General features: G+C 51.2%; 11 protein-coding genes across 11 annotated transcripts; 5 read left to right on the top strand and 6 right to left on the bottom strand. All coding sequences in view use genetic code 12, as the record gives it.

Annotated features, from left to right (window-relative positions):
- Positions 1-482: 482 nt before the first annotated feature.
- DIURU_005281 (SUN domain-containing protein) lies at positions 483-1,421 on the top strand (the record flags this gene model as incomplete). The annotated part of the gene is made up of 1 exon (XM_034158246.1): positions 483-1,421. The coding sequence occupies one exon, from the start codon at positions 483-485 to the stop codon at positions 1,419-1,421; it is 939 nt and encodes a 312-aa protein (XP_034009905.1).
- Positions 1,422-3,552: 2,131 nt separating this feature from the next.
- On the top strand, positions 3,553-3,945 carry RAD6 (E2 ubiquitin-conjugating protein; the record flags this gene model as incomplete). Its single annotated transcript, XM_034158245.1, has 1 exon — positions 3,553-3,945. The coding sequence occupies one exon, from the start codon at positions 3,553-3,555 to the stop codon at positions 3,943-3,945; it is 393 nt and encodes a 130-aa protein (XP_034009904.1).
- Positions 3,946-4,083: 138 nt separating this feature from the next.
- Positions 4,084-7,833, bottom strand: DIURU_005279 (uncharacterized protein; the record flags this gene model as incomplete). The annotated part of the gene is made up of 1 exon (XM_034158243.1): positions 4,084-7,833. The coding sequence occupies one exon, from the start codon at positions 7,831-7,833 to the stop codon at positions 4,084-4,086; it is 3,750 nt and encodes a 1,249-aa protein (XP_034009903.1).
- A 772-nt stretch (positions 7,834-8,605) lies between these two features.
- Positions 8,606-8,914, top strand: DIURU_005278 (uncharacterized protein; the record flags this gene model as incomplete). Its single annotated transcript, XM_034158242.1, has 1 exon — positions 8,606-8,914. The coding sequence occupies one exon, from the start codon at positions 8,606-8,608 to the stop codon at positions 8,912-8,914; it is 309 nt and encodes a 102-aa protein (XP_034009902.1).
- Positions 8,915-9,006: 92 nt separating this feature from the next.
- On the bottom strand, positions 9,007-9,627 carry PUP3 (proteasome core particle subunit beta 3; the record flags this gene model as incomplete). Its single annotated transcript, XM_034158241.1, has 1 exon — positions 9,007-9,627. One exon carries the CDS (start codon positions 9,625-9,627, stop codon positions 9,007-9,009), a length of 621 nt encoding a protein of 206 aa, XP_034009901.1.
- A 373-nt stretch (positions 9,628-10,000) lies between these two features.
- On the bottom strand, positions 10,001-10,729 carry DIURU_005276 (polynucleotide 3'-phosphatase; the record flags this gene model as incomplete). The annotated part of the gene is made up of 1 exon (XM_034158240.1): positions 10,001-10,729. The coding sequence occupies one exon, from the start codon at positions 10,727-10,729 to the stop codon at positions 10,001-10,003; it is 729 nt and encodes a 242-aa protein (XP_034009900.1).
- Positions 10,730-11,475: 746 nt separating this feature from the next.
- DIURU_005275 (pirin family protein) lies at positions 11,476-12,327 on the bottom strand (the record flags this gene model as incomplete). Its single annotated transcript, XM_034158239.1, has 1 exon — positions 11,476-12,327. One exon carries the CDS (start codon positions 12,325-12,327, stop codon positions 11,476-11,478), a length of 852 nt encoding a protein of 283 aa, XP_034009899.1.
- A 534-nt stretch (positions 12,328-12,861) lies between these two features.
- On the bottom strand, positions 12,862-13,326 carry DIURU_005274 (U4/U6-U5 snRNP complex subunit; the record flags this gene model as incomplete). Its single annotated transcript, XM_034158238.1, has 1 exon — positions 12,862-13,326. One exon carries the CDS (start codon positions 13,324-13,326, stop codon positions 12,862-12,864), a length of 465 nt encoding a protein of 154 aa, XP_034009898.1.
- A 217-nt stretch (positions 13,327-13,543) lies between these two features.
- VTI1 (v-SNARE protein) lies at positions 13,544-14,194 on the top strand (the record flags this gene model as incomplete). Its single annotated transcript, XM_034158237.1, has 1 exon — positions 13,544-14,194. One exon carries the CDS (start codon positions 13,544-13,546, stop codon positions 14,192-14,194), a length of 651 nt encoding a protein of 216 aa, XP_034009897.1.
- Positions 14,195-14,471: 277 nt separating this feature from the next.
- On the top strand, positions 14,472-14,969 carry YAH1 (adrenodoxin; the record flags this gene model as incomplete). Its single annotated transcript, XM_034158236.1, has 1 exon — positions 14,472-14,969. One exon carries the CDS (start codon positions 14,472-14,474, stop codon positions 14,967-14,969), a length of 498 nt encoding a protein of 165 aa, XP_034009896.1.
- Positions 14,970-15,204: 235 nt separating this feature from the next.
- GUS1 (glutamate--tRNA ligase) lies at positions 15,205-17,331 on the bottom strand (the record flags this gene model as incomplete). Its single annotated transcript, XM_034158235.1, has 1 exon — positions 15,205-17,331. One exon carries the CDS (start codon positions 17,329-17,331, stop codon positions 15,205-15,207), a length of 2,127 nt encoding a protein of 708 aa, XP_034009895.1.
- Between the last annotated feature and the right edge of the window lie 241 nt (positions 17,332-17,572).

The raw sequence follows: 17,572 nt of genomic DNA, 5'->3' as shown, positions 1-17,572 counted from the left end.
TGTGGATGTCGCAGGTGTGGTCGAGTGGGTCTAGATGATGTCGCGGCATCGTGGCGGCACCATTGGCGGGTCAGCGCCGGTGTTTGATCGCCGCGGCGAGTTTTTGTAGCGTCTAGAGTGCGATGGAATACTAAGTGGCGACGTGAGGGCAGCGGGGCTTTGGTGGGGGACAGAAAAGAAACTAGACAGGGTCGAGGACCTGTGGGTTACGCGCCCTGTACAGGATGCCGCTCCACCAAAGGCCAGAAAAAAAAATACTCAGCATTAATAATGCCTGTGTGCACACCGCAGGGCGTTGCACCACATCGATCCCGAAGCGGTGCTCGTCTAATCATATATAAACAAATCATTCGCGCATTGATTTGACTTCAAGCACGCCTTCAAACACCTAACTACAGTCCTTCCTTAACTCCAGTCTTTCGTTTCCCCGTGTTACTCGTGCCCATACTACCAAAAAAATGAAGTTGTCCATTCTTTTCACCATGGCCGCCTCCGTCGCCGCCCTTCCTTTCCAACACTCCCACCACCAACACAAGCGTGGTGACTCCGTCGACGGCCACTCGCACCGCAGATCCGACACCGACATCGCCAAGTCGATCGGCGGTGACTTGAAGGCCTACCAAGCTCCCACCGAAGAGTTTGAAGACGGCAAGTACGACTGTGACAAAGTGCCCACCGGTCAAGGTGTGATTCCCATCACCTGGATCGACTCCATCCAAGGTGGGTGGTCGTCGATCTCGCTGCCTGACGGTGTGCAAACCTCGTCCACTTGCAAGGACGGGTTCATCTGCTCGTACTCGTGTGCCGCTGGTATGTCGAAGACCCAATGGCCTTCCAACCAACCCGCCTCCGGTGCCTCCGTCGGTGGTTTGCAATGCAAGAACGGCAAGTTGTACCGTACCAACACCGACGCCAAGTACTTGTGTGAATGGGGTGCCCAAACCGCCGGCTTTGTTTCCAAGATCGACAAGGATGTCGCCATTTGCAGAACCGACTACCCCGGTTCGGAAAACATGAACATCCCTACCCTCTTGCAAGCTAACGGCAACGCCCCTTGCTCGGTGGTCGACTCCGACACTTACTTCAAGTGGAGAGGTGGCAAGACCTCGTCGCAATACTACGTCAACAACGCTGGTGTCTCGGTTCAAGATGGTTGCATCTGGGGTACTGACGGCTCCGGTGTCGGTAACTGGGCCCCCGTGGTCCTCGGTGCCGGTACCACCGGTGGCAAGACCTACCTCTCGTTGATCCCCAACCCCAACAACCGTGACAAGCCCAACTACAACATCAAGATTGTCGCCGAAGAAGGCGCCAACGTCGTCGGTGACTGCAAGTACGAAAACGGCCAGTACTCGGGCTCGGGTTCGGATGGGTGCACCGTCACTGTTGTCTCTGGTAAGGCGAACTTTGTCTTCTACTAAATGATGATGACATGATTTTTTATTATTGGGGTTTTTTTGTTCGTTCGATTTTATTGTAACTATATAACATTCCGGAGCGTTAATCCGAGATATGATACCTTTTAGAAATTGTAGTATAAATTGATAGAAATGTTTTGATTTTACTGGTAGCCAGGGTGGTGACTATCGCTTATTGCCGAGTGTAGCCCTTTCAAAATCTAAAGAGCTCAGAGAACATGGTGAATAGGAGTGATCTACGTCAACGGAACACCAGCCGTGTAGCTATAATTAACAGCCGAGCTCGCCGCTACACCCATCTGACTGTGCCACCCCCTTGGTTGCCCCAATGTTTAGACTTTTGACAGCAATATTTAGCATGATGCAAGCAATTTGGACACTAATCCCCGTCGCCACCGCCCTACTCGGTGGTGGGCGCCCGACATTGACGGAGAATTTTTTTGCAGAATAGACTTCGCCGTGTGCACACCCTCCGCTGCAGCTGGATATATACACTCCCAAGGCTTGTACGGCACTGGGCATGTGCACGCGACACGACCGAGGCACCTCGACAGTGACAACGAAGGAGGTGGCTCTAGATATTGGTGACTATGAAATTTGGCCAAGAGACTGTAAACGCAAGCAACAGCATGTTCCCCGTCATAGACGTTGTGTGTATGTTGTTTTTCAGTGCGAAACGTGCAGAGAAAACAACAGATGCGGGTATCTAAACACTGAAAATGATGTAAGCGCCACGAGCTATTGTACCCGACGATCGTATCCGTCCAAAATTTACCCTAAGTCAAGCAGACAATAACCCCTAAATGTTTAGAGGGTAGTTTCCGTCGTTTTTGTAACGAATGATGAAAAAGTGACTTTGTTATGCTCGGTTTCCAGGCGTTTTTATCGGCACATTCATAGATAAACACATCAACCGGAAAACACCGTGGATGCGTCGTGTCTGACGTCCGGTTAATGAAGGTGCCCATTTAATTGGCTACATATTGCCTGGACGGCGGCAACTCACATTGTTGGTAGGTAATTGTTTTCTTAACTTTTTTTCTGGCTCGATTGCTCTTGAGTTTGGGGGGCTCACATATTTGAGAGGTTCATTAGCTGTGTGCAGTCCCGACTCTAAAATGTAGAGCCATTTCTGTAAGATTGGCTGGAAATGGCCCCATAGCGTGCTAACAAAAATTGTTCAAAAAAGACAGGAGAATCCGATGGTACCAGTTTCATTGAATGGACATTGATTTAGTGTTGAAATCTAGTTAGCGGTATTTCGGCGGAATTATGGGGAAAATCTCTCAAAATACCTCACAGTCTCTCTCCTCCTTTCACTGGTGACGTAATCAAAATCGTCGTGTCCCTTTCACCCACGAGATGATATCATAAAAGCATACACTTCAAAACTTTCGGAATAATTGGTTGCTGCTTCAACTGAGACGTCTTGGTAATCTACGGCAACGCTACATTGTGATCACCAACCAGTAAGGTACTTGTACCTCTCAACGAAGCACGCGAGGGAATCGTAAATCTACAGTGATCAAATCTTCGACTTGATAGATAAGAACCATCGTCCAACAGTAAAACTAACTGAGCTCTTCTATTTGCCTCAGAGAGCGTTTGTTAACCAAGATTTTTTAATAACTTCGAAAAGTGTTTAATGGCGATTGCGACCGGTGTTCGCTGCCTCGCACTCACTGATGTTCGTTATGGTGGCAAATTATCGGTGGCAAAGGCAGTTGGACTCCGAGCTCAAATTAGACCACAACAGTTCATTTACTGGGAAGGAAACAAGGATAGTATCGCCCCAAAATTCACGGCTCTATAGATATCTTCATTATTTCATCGAACTACCACTATCTTGTGTATTTCGCTCTACTCCTCCCCGCAATTTCGTCAGTCATCATTTTATCGCTACCGCGTTTCGCGGACCTTGGTGATCGAGAAGTCGCACCAACGTCTTTTGCCACAGACCCACCCACAAGATGTCGACCCCGGCCAAAAGACGACTTATGCGGGACTTTAAGGTATGTAAGCCTGGCTTGCCTTGGGCGTTTTTACCTTTGGAATAACATCTGCTAACTATTTTTAGCGTATACAGCAAGACCCTCCCCTGGGGGTGTCGGCGCTGCCATTGCCCGATAACGTCATGAAGTGGAACGCGGTGATCATCGGGCCCAACGACACTCCTTACGAAGACGGCACCTTCCGTCTCGTGCTCCAGTTTGACGAACAATACCCCAACAAACCTCCCAGCGTCAAATTCCTCAGTCCAATGTTCCACCCCAACGTCTACGCCAGTGGTGACCTCTGTCTCGACATTTTGCAGAACCGCTGGTCTCCCACCTACGACGTGTCCCTGATTTTGACCTCGATCCAGTCGTTACTTAATGACCCCAACATTAACTCTCCCGCCAACGTTGAGGCCGCTAACTTGTATAAGGACCACCGGTCACAATACGTGAAGCGAGTGAGAGATACCGTGGAAAACTCGTGGAACGAGGACGATGAGGAGGAGGAAGACGACGAAGATGACGTCTAGACAAATCTAGACACCTTTAGCATTGTAATATATTCCCAACCTATACCCCATGTATTATCAGAACAAGCTTAACTTGGTCGAATTTTGTTATAAGATTGAAAAAAAACCAACCATACATTTTTGAGTTATATCGATTATCTATGCTGACAAGTATTCGGGAAGGATATGGTCCTGCACTGTCAGTACGAAGTAGGGTACTTTGCTTGCCGTCCACGACACCAGCATTTCGTAACTCATCTCGTGCTCTTCCACCTTAAGCTTATCAAACACCAGGTCACCCGTGGCTCGGTAACGAGGCAAGATGAAGTTGCGCAAACTGATGATTTTAGTGCCAGGCCGCAAATCACGCAACAAGCGCCCCACCTCAGCATTGAGATTGACGTCGAACAAGTAGTTGTTGACAATCACAACCTCACAATCGCGACAGAATTCCTCGACTGGAGCATTATCGACAAACAGCTGCGAAAGCGCCCACTTAAACTTAGGTTGCTTAAGCCCAAATAACTTGAGATGCCGCCTTAACATGTTTTCTTGCAATATGGTGAGTTTGGATGCATGGGGCATAAGCTCACAGCCGCCGGCTATAATGGCACCAAATTCTAGTGACGCTTGAAAGGCGGTGTTGCCGACCCCCAGCCCCAAATCGTAGAATTTTTGATTCGGCTTCAATCCGACTTTCTGTAAAACTTCAGACGTGAATGAAGGAAGCAATTCCCCGTACACTTCAGCTGTGAACAGCTTGTAGGCTCGAAGCTTGCGGGAATTGGGAGATACCACCCGGGCGTATACGCGAAGAAGAATCATCTGCGAGGCAAACCGCAGCCACGACGTCTTTTCCTGAAGACGTTCGTACATACATGCGTAGAGTTCCTTAGGAATCACATATTGGGGCGACTTAACCACGTCAACGGAGCCAAGGCCTGCTTTGCCTCCGATAGTACTGTCGCCTCTCCCATTTGGAATCGTTACTTCATTAGCTTCAGAATGGAGTTTGCCGTTGCTGGTGCCATTGCTGTCACCATTACTGGTACCATTAGATGTGTTATCAGTGGTGCCGTCAGTAATTGTCGTCTTTTGAGTCGCCTCCACGATCGAATCTATGGTAGGTTCAAAAGCGGGAGATAATGGCTCGCCCATAATTTCGCTAATCCACATGTGCAACCTCAAGTCGTTTTGCGTCACCTTTTTACGTTCACAAGGAGCCAAAAATTGTTGGCGCACTTTGAAATTTACGTCTGTTTGACCACTAGCTTCAATCTCGCGGACGGCCGCTCGGTTGGGACTTAAGAGCAACATAAGCTCATTCCACTTGTCAATAACATATAAGAATTGGGCGAAATCCAGTTGAGCAAACGCCTCGTCAAGCTCGCGACATAAATGGACAATCTCGTAACGAATGTAATCCAGGTGCGCAAAGTAAATGGCGTAGTGAATTTGCCATAACCGGACAATCTCATAGACCGGGTCCAACTCGTTCAGTTTCGGTACGCAAAGCTTGAACAGCTCACGATGTTGAGGGTAAAAAAGAAACCGAATTTCAACAGCGGGTGATACCCCAGGAGTGTCATCATCACCGAAAAACGGTGGAAAGCCGGGTGGAGGGTTGCGGTAATTTCTCGGATGACTCATACAAATTGCCACTGCCAGATCATCGACAAGAGGGACAGATTCCCCAGGCAGACACAAGTCATTGATGCCACTAAGCGATGTGTCATACATGAGCTTAGGAAGCGGTTTGTTTTCGTAAACTTCGGGCACAAACACTTGGCGCCCGTGGATGGGGAGAGCGGTATCGTGTTCGATATCGATAGGGTCAAACGGACTAGATTCTGGTTCCGGTGAAGGCGATGGTGTTGGGGTTGACTTTCTCGGCCGGATGGGTTTTTCCAGCATCAATGGAGGCGTAAGTGGCCGCAGCTTTGACTTATTGTTCTTGGGTTTAGTCTTTGCTTTCGACGAGCTGGTAAGCTCATCGCCATCGTTGACACTGCCATCAAAGTCGTGTTCGGCGGCAGCAGCTTCCTGGCGTCGTTGACGACGCATTTGCGGTCCCTTGGCCACCTTGTTGGGGAACTCAGGCACCCACATCTTAGTGGCAGCCCGCTTCCGTTTTTGGCCCTCAGTAACCGCTTTCCCGTCACCAATAATACTGGCGAAATGATCATTGCCTGCCAAAAGATACTTGAGTTCCATGTGCCGTTTCGGAGCAGCGGGTTTTTTGGGTGTCTGGAGCCTCGCCTGCTCACGCTTGAGTCGCGCTGCTTCCTTCTCAGCGGCGAGCTTGGCCTCGCGCGCTTCGCGAGCTGCCTTACGCTCCTGGCGCTGGCGCTCGGCCTCCGCTTCCTCCTCCGGCAGCAATTGGGGCTTAGACGGTTTTTTTATCGCCGCCGCCTCCCGCTGCATAGCATCTAACTCGGCTACGCGTTTAGCTCGACGCGACGCGCGCGACCCGTGACCACCACTGTCGGGCGAGCTCAACACCATCCACTTTGCCTCGTACACAAGCGCTTCGGTGCGATTTTTGAACAGCTTGGGCCGCCCTGCGTTGAATTGGAGCTCACGGTACTTGTCCTGGATGGCCTGCTCTGTCCGGAAGGGGAGGTACGCGATGACTTCAGAATTCATGTCAGCGTCAAGCCCGTCACGTTTGATGAATTGCTTCAACACTTCCTTCTCACCATGGCTGAACTTGACATTGCCAAATTTTTGTTGAATGTGTTTGATTACCGATGGCACCGGCAAGTCCTCAAATGTGGCCACGATGGCATTATGGGTAAGATCGTTGTTAACCAAATCCTTGACGTCCAAATAGCGGTCTTCCAACTCGTTTGCGATATCAGCCTCTGAAAGGCTAGCGTCTGGCGTCGACAGCACAAGCGGTTGGAGCGTACCATGGAGTTCTTTTTGCAACAGTGACAATGGCGTTGAAGGCGCATACGCGGTGGCACTGGGCTCTGGCGTCGACGACCTTGATCTCGGTGGTGATGAGACTCTGGCTGTAGGTGACACCTTAGGTGTTGACTTCGGTTTGGGGCCAGGCTTTTTTCTGATCCCAGGCTTTGTCACTGCCCCCGTCTTCATTGTCGTTCCTGTCTTTGCTGTCGTTCCCGTCTTTGCTAATGGTCCCGGTTTCCGCCCCGGCTTTGGTCCCGGCTTGGGTCCCGGTTTAGGTCCTGGCGTTGTTGTCGGTCCTGCGGGGGATCTTGGTGGTGGTGGGGGAAGTGGTATTGAGGACAACTCCTTCTTGATGGTATCCTCATTGACGTTGCTCTCAACTGTCGTGTTGACTTCCTGGTGAACTCTGGGACGGCCTCGCTTTCTTTTAGGCTGGTCAGTTGAATCACGCTGTGCACTGCCATTGGGGAGCGTTTCGGTGGCTAACTCAAACGAAGTCTCCAGAACTCCAACATTTGCTTCGTTGCTAATGACAAACGGATCCTTTGCGAGAGGTTCAACAAATGATTGGTCGACAATGATCGGTTGGGTAGTGGGTTCGCAGGGTGCTCTTTGGTCAGCCATCGGCTTAGCCGGCGCCGGCATCATCAGCGAAGGTAATTCGTAATGCACATTGGCATCAGCTTGATGATAAGCGCCATCATCTAGCGTAGTTATCAACGCGTCCACGTTGAAGTCCGCTTGTCCATTGAACTCGGCCTCGGCCGCAGGCACTGACGGCAACCGATTACCTCCGTCGGTGATATCGCCATTAACGAAATCGCCGACCACATCCAATTGTAGGTACTCGGGAATATCGTGGGATGATGTTGGGGCGAGATAGTTGACTGTCGTCGACTTAACGACGCCGTCGTGTTCGTCCGGCAGGTGGTCGGACGTGTCGGGTGTATCTCGGTCCATCTCGCTCGGAGAGAAGACCCGGGGAGACACCATGTTTGCACGGGTGTCGTTGACGATGTGTATCCAGTTCTCCTCAAATTCCGCCGAGTGCGCGTTGGGCTGCACTCACCTGAGGGAAAAGTCGTGCCCGACACCTCCCACATTCGTGTAATTGAACGGCACCGTGGGCTAAGAATAGGTCTAATTGTTCGATTAAAGTGGGTTAAACCCATAATAAAATCTCGATATTACATTTAGAGAAGGTTTAAGGTGTTGGTGGACAGAAGTACCACTGGATAGCAGTGCTGATCCTGAGGTGGTGATGTAAAAGAAACGCGTGCGACGCGATGGGTTTCAGGCCCGCTGCGAGTAACAATAAGGTATGAGGCGATAATATCCAAGGCTAGCAATAACGCGTATGAAGCGAGTCCATGGTTCACATTGATTCATATATCCATAATGGCTTCAAAACTCAGACGATGATTGTTAATAGACTAGGTTGCGCAGCAACGGGCAAATGTTGCTGTCGATTCTGGGCAGACGCGTTCGTAGCCAGCGCCATCTCGAACGCGTCATATTGCGACGGGTAAAGTTATCGGACAACACCGAAAGTAATCATGGGTTGAACCATATCGAGTTGGGGGTTGTTTCACTCGGCTTATTTGATGAATTGTATGGTATCGGCTCCATTAATTAATTACATTTCGAAGAATCGAACTGCGAATCTCGGGCTTTTCTTTTTACTTTTCGCCTCATTTCCTGCGAGTATGATCAGGTGCGGCGTTTGATTAGCAGTCTTCATCCACCACTACCTTTACCCTTCAACATGCACCCCCAGTTGGATAAGCGGCGGTTTGACACCTGTGAAGCCCTCATGGACGCTCTTGAAGAGTGTCACCGTACCGAGTTCCTCAAGCAAGCCCTTGGGAAGTGCAACTACGAAAAGGACCAACTCGCCAGATGTCTCCACTACACCCGGGTGGAAGACTCCAAGGAACGTATCCGTGAGTCGAGAAAGAAGCAAAAGGAAATCGAGAAGAAGCGGAAACAGGCGGAGGAAGAGTTGTACGGCAAGAACGGTTACCTCAAGAAGGTGGTTGAGCTCGAAATGCAAAAGCAGCAGGCTTCGAAGTGAAAGACACTGGCTGTTCGGTGAAAAAAAGTCTAATATCATGTATATAGAAAGGATACGCTATCATTAATTTCGTAACTAGGGGAACTCCCCACCTAATCCTGTCGGGTTTTTAACTTACGCTTGATCACCTGGTCTTTGGTGACGATGTAGACGACAGCCCCCCACCCCGACAACGCGTCACGATCAACGGCGTTCAAAAGGGCCTGCGAGATCGTCTCAAACAAGTCCTCGGGCTCCAAGTCCGGTTGGTAAAGCGACTCGCACATACCGTACAATTGGTCGCTAGCAGTACCAGACACGATGAAGTCCTTGGCAAAATCGATACACCCAATGGAGTCAAAGCCACAGATGAAAGGCTTGTTGGTTTTGCTGTCCAACCCGGCGACAATGGGGCCGACAAAGTAGGGGCCAAAACGTCTTTCGTAAAGGGTCGACGACACCAAGTTTGCCAACGTCTTGGGCTCAATATTCCGCTCTTCCCGCAACTTGTACAAGTTAGTTTTCAAGGTGAATGTATCCTTCAACGTCAACACGTCGGTGGCAAGCCCCGTCAATGCCATGTAGCACTTGTCGCCGTACAGGAAGATCTTCTCGAAGTCGTTGGCCAACCCGAGCGATTGATTGCCCAACCGCAAGTCCGAAGCAATGGCAATGCAGTCTTTGCCGACCATGGCGACGGCAGCGCCCCCGTTGATGGAGAATGGGTCTGACATTGTGGTGGAAGTGAGTGTCGCGCTCGGATGGTGGCAATTTTTGGAGGGCGGCTCGCGGCTGATGTTGAAAAGGTAGCGTCGGGAGTCGAATCAGTGATGAGATGATAGCTATATTGAATTTATCGATGAAGAAATATCGAAGAATGTCAACTACAATTATCAGTGGAACAAAGAAGAAATTGCTTGATAAAATTCAAACAGAGTTGACAGATAGCTCTTTACTAGTGACGTGCGATATGTTAATTAGGGTATAGACAGTTACAAGCACATTTTGCAGTGCTTTGTTAGAGCTCAATCGTCTCTGAAAGGGGCATGATATTAAATCATGGCCCACCAGCCAGTGGCGGGCCCGATGTATCGAGAGTCAATGGTGTTAAGGGTCCTGGGCGGTAAACTCCTCTTCCGGGGTCCGGAACGCAATCCCCACGTTCTCGGCAAACACTTTATCCGAATCAGAATGGTCGCCTTGCCTGCCGGCAGCGTCGCCAACAAAATACAGCCTCAGCTTATCGATGGAGTAGCCGTTCTCGGCGACAAATTGTTCGAGGGCGGTCCACATGCCAATCTCGGGTTTACGAGTCAGCTTATCGGAGTTTTTCGGGGCAGCATACACCACCACTTGTTCGGTGAGCTTAGTGGCAGCCACCACCCCGTTAACGCGTTGGGTGAACTTGGTATACAGTTTGGCGTCTTTTCTCGCCACCACGGCGCCTTGATTGGTGAATATGACGACGAGATACTCCTTGGCTATCTCATTGAGCCGTTTGGCCACCCCCAGGTTCCACCAGCGCCAGTCCTCTTTGTCACAAGGGAAACGGGCCCCCGTCAACGTTTTCACCAACGTGTAGTCCAAATCGAACAGGGCGATCTTGATCTGCTTGCTGGTGGCGTCGGCGACGGCGGCTAGGCACTGTTTGGGGTCGGGCTGGTTGCAGATTATGGGAACTCCTCGGCCAATCGTCCATCGCTTATTAAACAGCGACTGGACTCCCCCGAGATTTAGCGGCTTGGCGACGTCGTGGCGCTTGTGGACGGGCTTGGTGACCTTACTGGAGGTGGTGGTGGTCTTCGAGCCGAGCATGTTGAGGATATCTCGGGGCATAGGTGGCGGGTGGGGCCTCCTCCGAGTCGCGATGTCTAAGAAGAGCCGTTGCTGCCGCTCACACCTAAAATGACGCCTGGGGCCAAGTGGGGTAAAAACCGGGAATGGGGGCGACCCGAGGCGAACAAAAGGCGTCACAGATGATTCAGTAACGAATAATGACCACCAATGGCGTGACTGGAGTATTTAATAGCGATAATTTACTTTCATCCCTGAGATATTGAGCATGGCAGTATTGATGGACCACGGTCTAGACTCTAATGCCAGGCGACGGATGGGAACACGCGCGCCGATGATAATAGTCTAAAAAAAATTGTTCCCCGGGTCTCGATGTGCGGAATTTTCTCTGGCCGATGTGTCGCGGCTGTTAGTCGTGGCTGAGCGGTGAGCAGTTGACGGCTAACGGAAATGACACTCCCGACGGGTCGCTCCTATCATTTTGCAACCTGGAGTCGGACCAACGTGTAAACAATCTCACGTAAAACATTTTTGAGCAAATTAATAAGGCACAATTACACAAGGTGGCGTGATTGCTTCGCCAATTAAACTTAGCGTTTTGACTATTTAGACTAGGAATACAGCCGATGCACCGGCGATCCGATAAGACAAACCCTACATGAGATAGGCATAGCAACAGCCTACGATGTGAATGGACTGGACTGGTAGTATCCATGGATACGCGTGATCTACAAAAGTTTTTCATATCATAATATCATAACAATAACTCCGCTATATACTAAATACAATTAGGCGTGGCTCTTCAAGTAGGCTTGCTTAGCCTTCTCACGTTCCTCGAGGTTACCACCAAGAGGACCGTTGATCATGTCTTCAGTGACACCGCCGGAAATGAGCGTTTGCCAGTCTCTGACCTTTTCAAAGCCACCACGAGCGTACTGGTAGTCAGTGAACTTCTTGATGATCTTGTCTCTCAGCGTTTGCACGAAAGGCCCGTGTTGCACCACAGGTTGGTCCAAGCGTTGACCACCAACAAGGATAAATTCATCGTCGCCAGTGGCTTCCCCGGTGATGTAGTCACCGCCGTCGTTGGCGAAGAACACGTTTTCGTATTGCTTGATCTTCTTGCTGCCGTTGAGAGTAAGCCCGTTACCCTTGATGTTGTACAAGAAGTAGGAGAAGTCGGGGTTAAGCTCTTGCTTGAACGACGCCCCCTTCTTCAAAATAAAGTGTAAGAACTCGACGGGAGTGTAGGCCAAGTCCTTGACCGATTCGACGCCAAACAGCTTACCCGAGATCACTTTAACTTCGGTCAAACCGTCTTCAGAGTGCGCCACGGGGATCTCCCACTCACGCAAGTCCCGGTAGCGGGGCTCGCACTCCTTGAGCTTGGCCGGCAAGTCAACCCACAACTGGAGCAATTGGGCCCCCAGGCCGTCCTTGGGTTCGACAGGCATCTCCAGGTGGACGATACCCTTACCAGCAGTCATAAATTGAAGGTCACCAGGGTAGAGCATCCCCTTGTTGCCCATCAAGTCTTCGTGAGCAATCAGCCCCTTCAAGCAGTAGGTGATCGTTTCCTGACCACTGTGGGGGTGTTCGGGGAAGCCATTGGGACCGTTCAGCTTAAAGTGGTCGAACATAAGGAAGGGGTTGAAGTTGCGGACGCTCATGTTACCAATAGAGCGACGGACACGGGCACCCGCCCCTTCGGATTGTTCAATCCCTTCAACAACTTTAGAAATTCCTCTTTGCACCATTCTTCTCGATGTAGCACTTACCATCGCCAAAGCGTTGACGAGCTCGGCTTATATAGTTATGGTGGCCCCATCAGTTGTAAAATTTACATAATTACGTCCTGCATGTGAGTAAGGGATTACCCATGCGCAACGAACATCGTGACAGATGGTACTGCAGGTAACCTTGACCTCCGCGGTCATCGGAATTTCCGTCGCCGCCTATGGCTCTATTGAGAGCGAGGGGTGGTGTTCTATCATTTTCGTTGAGCTTCTATCGTATTGTCACCACCAATAACTCATCGATTAATCAATCATTTGATCATGATGTGGACATTAACCAGCGAATGGGTAAATTTTTACTCAACCATGAGTCAGCGATAAGCTTTAGATTACCCGTGTGTCTGTTTATAGTGTGTAGTGGCTGGCTTAGAAATGAGTTCATTTTCGGCGTTTACCGAACGAGCCAAACCCAAGCGCCGCTTCCACTTCGGCGCTCGCTTCCGTGTCTCCGTGCGTTCGCTTTAACTTCCGCCGTTGCTTTCTTTGCTCGTTAATCACTTGACGCCGTTGGCGTTCTCGTTCCTCGTATTTAGGGTCACGAGAATTGACCCGTTCGGCGATCAATTGCTCCATCGTCTCCACCACAGTGGCAAACGATGCTCGTGGTACCCCTGGCTCGACTTCCCCTTCAGTGGAAGCAGCAGTGGTAATGCCAGCTTTGGCTTTATGCTGGTAGCTGTTGAAATGGTCGAGTAACTTGAGATTATCTTGGTAGGTGAGATCACACACGGGACACCGGAAACCAAACCGTTTGGTGGTGGCATCGACGGGGTTGATGAGGGTGTACCGTTTCACCAGTCCCACCGTCAGCGCAATGAGCTGAGACCGTGTTTTATCTGACATTGTTACCGTTTCAACTCAAATAGTAGAAGTGATAGAGATCTGGCGCGAGTGGGATGGCGATGTCGTCGGAAGTAGTGTCGGAAGTACAATGTAATTCGTATTAAAGGCGCGCCGGAAGTGGCGTGGCAACAGTGTGCCGCGATTGCTATCGACGAGGGCGCAGCCGCACAAGCTACGGTACAGGTCACCCACTTTGACCACATAACCCCCGCCCCCCATGGACCTGTTTGCCACCTACGAGCTGGACTTTGAGCTTGCAATCACCGAGGCCAAGACCAAGCTTTCCCAGCTTGCCAATGCCGACGCCCAGGCCCGCAAAACGTTGCTCAAAGGCATCGAGCTGGCGTGTGACGAGGCCCACGAAGTGCTAGACCAGATGGGGATCGAGATCCAGAACTTGCCGACGCTGCAGCGGCTGACGTATAACACTAAACTCCGTCAGTACCGCAAGGACGTCGAGGACACTAAGCTGAAATTGGACCACGAGGTGAGCACCCAGGACCGCCATGAGCTCTTTGGCTCGCGCTACCGCGACCTGGAGGACGACGCTACCGACGACCAGAGACGCCAGCTTTTACAGAATAACCTGAGTCTCGAACGGCTGAGCCAGAGATTACAGGACTCGCAGCGAATTGCCCTTGAGACCGAGCGCATCGGCCTGGGCATCCTCAATGACTTAACCTACCAGCGTGACCAGATTCTGGGGGCCCGCAACACGTTGTCGCAGGCGGAGCTGTACGTCGACCGGCTGGTGAGCACATTGAAAAGCATGGGCCGCCGCCTCGTGGCGAACAAATTTATCAGTTATGCGATCATCGCGGTGTTGATCTTATTGATTTTCTTGGTGTTGGCGAGTAAGTTCTGGTAACGACAAAGTGTGTAAATTGGCCGTGTAAATCGACAGGTAATTGACGTAATTGAAAATTAAAGGGGAGGGGTCCGCTCTGGGCCCGTCGGAGGAGCCGCCCGTTTCGGCAAATGCCGGCCTGTGTCCTCCGCGTCGTCACCTCCGCTATCGCCTTTTAATCATCGAAATTGGCTGTCTGGTTGCGCAGCCCTGGTCCTTTCCCGCGCCCCACCGCTGCCCATTATAATTTTCCAGTGAGCACCACTAGCGACGAAGACTATCTCCCTCCCCCACTAAAATGCTCGCTTCGTTGAGGTCGCTGGCTGTTACTCGAGCGGCGTTGCGGCTGTTTGCTCGTCCCTCCCCCGTGTCGTGGGTGCGGCCCCAGCCCCGCTGGTTCTCCCACTCCACCATCCGCAACCACGGCCACATACACAAGCCTAACCCGGGTGAAGAATTGCACATCACCTTCATCACTAAGGAAGGCGACCAGTTTACTTACGAAGTGGCCGAAGGCGACAACATTTTGGACATCGCCCAGGCGCACGGGCTCGACATGGAAGGCGCCTGTGGCGGTCTGTGCGCCTGCTCCACCTGCCATGTCATCGTTGATCCCGAGTTCTACGACGAGATCCCCGAACCGAGCGACGACGAAAACGACATGTTGGACTTGGCGTTCGGGTTGACGGAAACCCTGCGTTTGGGGTGCCAGGTGCAGATGACGAAGGAGTTGGACGGCATCCGCGTGGCGTTGCCGGCAATGACGAGAAACTTGCAGGCCAAAGACTTTAATTAACTGTACATAGTTGCGCAATGCTACCCAAACCTAGATGATTGCGATGTAGGCGATGTTGGTGGTGGTCCAATGAAATCTCACCCATTACAAATCAATCATAGTCATTGAGACTAACTGGTTGACTCAAGTCATCAATGACATGACTCATTCACTCACCACGACAACAAACAGAAGATCAGTAGTTCATCCTACACTTATATCCCTTATATCACAGCTTTGTGGTTAATCTATATACTTACTTCTTGCCGGCGTTCTTACCATCGGGGATGGAGAACAACACGGGGACATCGCCTTGCTTATCGAGACGGTAGTAGCCCTTTCTTTCGAACTGGATGATGTCACCTTCCTTCAAGTCTCTCACGTTCAAGTCGGCGATGGCGTCGGTCTTGAACTCCGATTGAGGGGTGATGAAGTCCTCAAAGTTGTCGCCTTCTTCCAACTTGTCCTTGGTGATCAAGTGGTCAAAGTCGACGAGTTGCACCTTGATCTTGTCGGGGGTGTCGGCAATCCAGGTCAATTTCTTCAGCGTCTTACGGAAGTCACCGTCCAAGTTCAACTTGGCGTCGACCGAGGTCACCTTACCGGAAGCATCCTTGTGGATGGCGGTGACAATAGCGTTACCCCAGTCCATCAACGTCACTTCTTCGTTGTCACCCAACAGAGCAGCGTCTTCTTGCGACAACAAGATCTTGTTGGCGAAGATCACGGGCTTGGTGCCGACGTCGGGGTTCTTCTTGTGCTTGGGCCGTTGTTCGGTCTTGGCTTCAGCGGGGCCGTCAAGGTTCACAACCACGGCGTCCTTAGCGTCAATGGCGGTGAATCTGGGGCAGATGGGGTCGATGATCTTCTTGTTCAACGCCCAGATCAGCGACCATTCCAAGTTGATGACGTTTCTCAGGGGACCTTGAGCAATGATGAAGTTGCGCAACCCTTCGACGGTCATCCCGCGTCTTCTGACACCTCTCACGGTGGGGAAACGAGGGTCGTCCCAGTTCAGCACAAACTGCTTGTCGACGAACCATTGCAACTTTCTCTTCAGCAACAAGGTGCGGACGAAGTTGACCCGGGCGAAATCCCAGATGGTGACGGGGCGCAAGCCGAGGGTCTTGATCATCCACTCGTATTGGGGGTTCCGGTCACGGTATTCGTTGGTTCTGAGGGCGTGGGTGACGCCTTCAAGCGAGTCGACCACGGGGGCACAGAAGTCGTAGGTGGGGTACATCTTCCAGGTGGTGCCGGTACGGTGGTGGGGAGTCAAGTTGCATCTGTAGATGACGGGGTCTCTCAACGCCTTGTTGGGGTTGGCGTAGTCGAGCTTAGCCCGCAAGCAGTGTTTTTGCCCTTCTTCGGTACCTTGCTTCATTTCTTCGGTGAAGATCTTCAAGTTTTCTTCCACCAGACGGTCGCGGCGAGCCAGAGCAATACCGTCCATACGTTCCTCTCTCATCTTGTCGACAGGAGTGTCGTCACAGTAGGCGTGGCCTTCCTTGATCATCTTAAGCGCAAGGTCGTACATCTTGTCGAAGTAGTCCAGCGAGTACAGCACCACGTCACCCTTGACGCCCAACAACGCCAAATCTTCGATGATAGAGTCCTGGAATTCCATACGCTCCTTCAGAGGGTTGGTGTCGTCGAATCTGATGATGAGCTTACCCTTGTATTGGTGGGCAAAGTATTCGTTGAGCACAGCAGCTTTGGCGTGTCCGATGTGCAAGTACCCAGAGGGTTCAGGGGGGAACCGGGTGACGACCTTACCCACTTCGGCACCGGGCAAGTCGATGTCGAAGTTGGCCTTGTGGGTTTCCTTCTTACCACCAGCCTTGGCCACCTTTTCCGCCGCTCTCAAGTCCTTCAAAAGCTTGACGTAGTGGTCAATAGCGGCTTGGAACCGGTGGTCCAGACCCAAGTAGTCGAACCATCTGCCGACGTTGATGAACATGTCGTAGTTCATCTTGAGCGGGTTGGCTCTGATGGCCCCCCACACGACAATGTCCGACACCGTCAACGCGTAGTTGTCGATGTACGAGCGCAAGTTGAGGTGAGCGTTGAGCTTCTCAAGGTCGTCCTTCAACACACCAAAGTTCTTGTTGTACAACTTTTCCAAGGCGAATTCCGACCATTGCCACGCGCCCTTGGGGATTTGAAACTTTTCCGCCAAGTAGGTGATGACGTTCTTTTGGCCGGCGATCACGGTGGTGCCGTCTTCCAATTGCACCAGTTCCTTGGCCTCGCCGACTTCCTTATCGTCGACAATGTCGACCTCGACGTTGCCATCGATGTCCTTGGTGCTGTTGACGTAGTTCGCCAAGAGGAACGCCGGGTACGCCACCTGTTGGGCCTTGGCCGCGAGGGTAACCTTCATGTTGGTGAAGTTTTTCGTGATGAGTGCGTGAAATTATGGATGGTGTGGTAGCGGCTAGCATTGATAACGACTGAAAAATAGCGGCTGGTGGACAGGTAATGACTCATGGAATCGATCACATTAGTGGTCAATGACAGTGTAATTTGTGGAAGCATTCGTTGTACGTTCACTGTAGCTTCATCTGCATAACTCATCTACCGTTTGGTTCCCATATAGGACTATTGAGCATTATAGTTGCGTA

The sequence above is a fragment of the Diutina rugosa genome (assembly GCF_008704595.1).
Source record: "Diutina rugosa strain CBS 613 chromosome Unknown scaffold11_size279379, whole genome shotgun sequence".
NCBI classification, from domain to species: Eukaryota; Fungi; Ascomycota; class Pichiomycetes; order Serinales; family Debaryomycetaceae; genus Diutina; species Diutina rugosa.
This window is presented reverse-complemented; position numbering and strand designations above follow the sequence as displayed.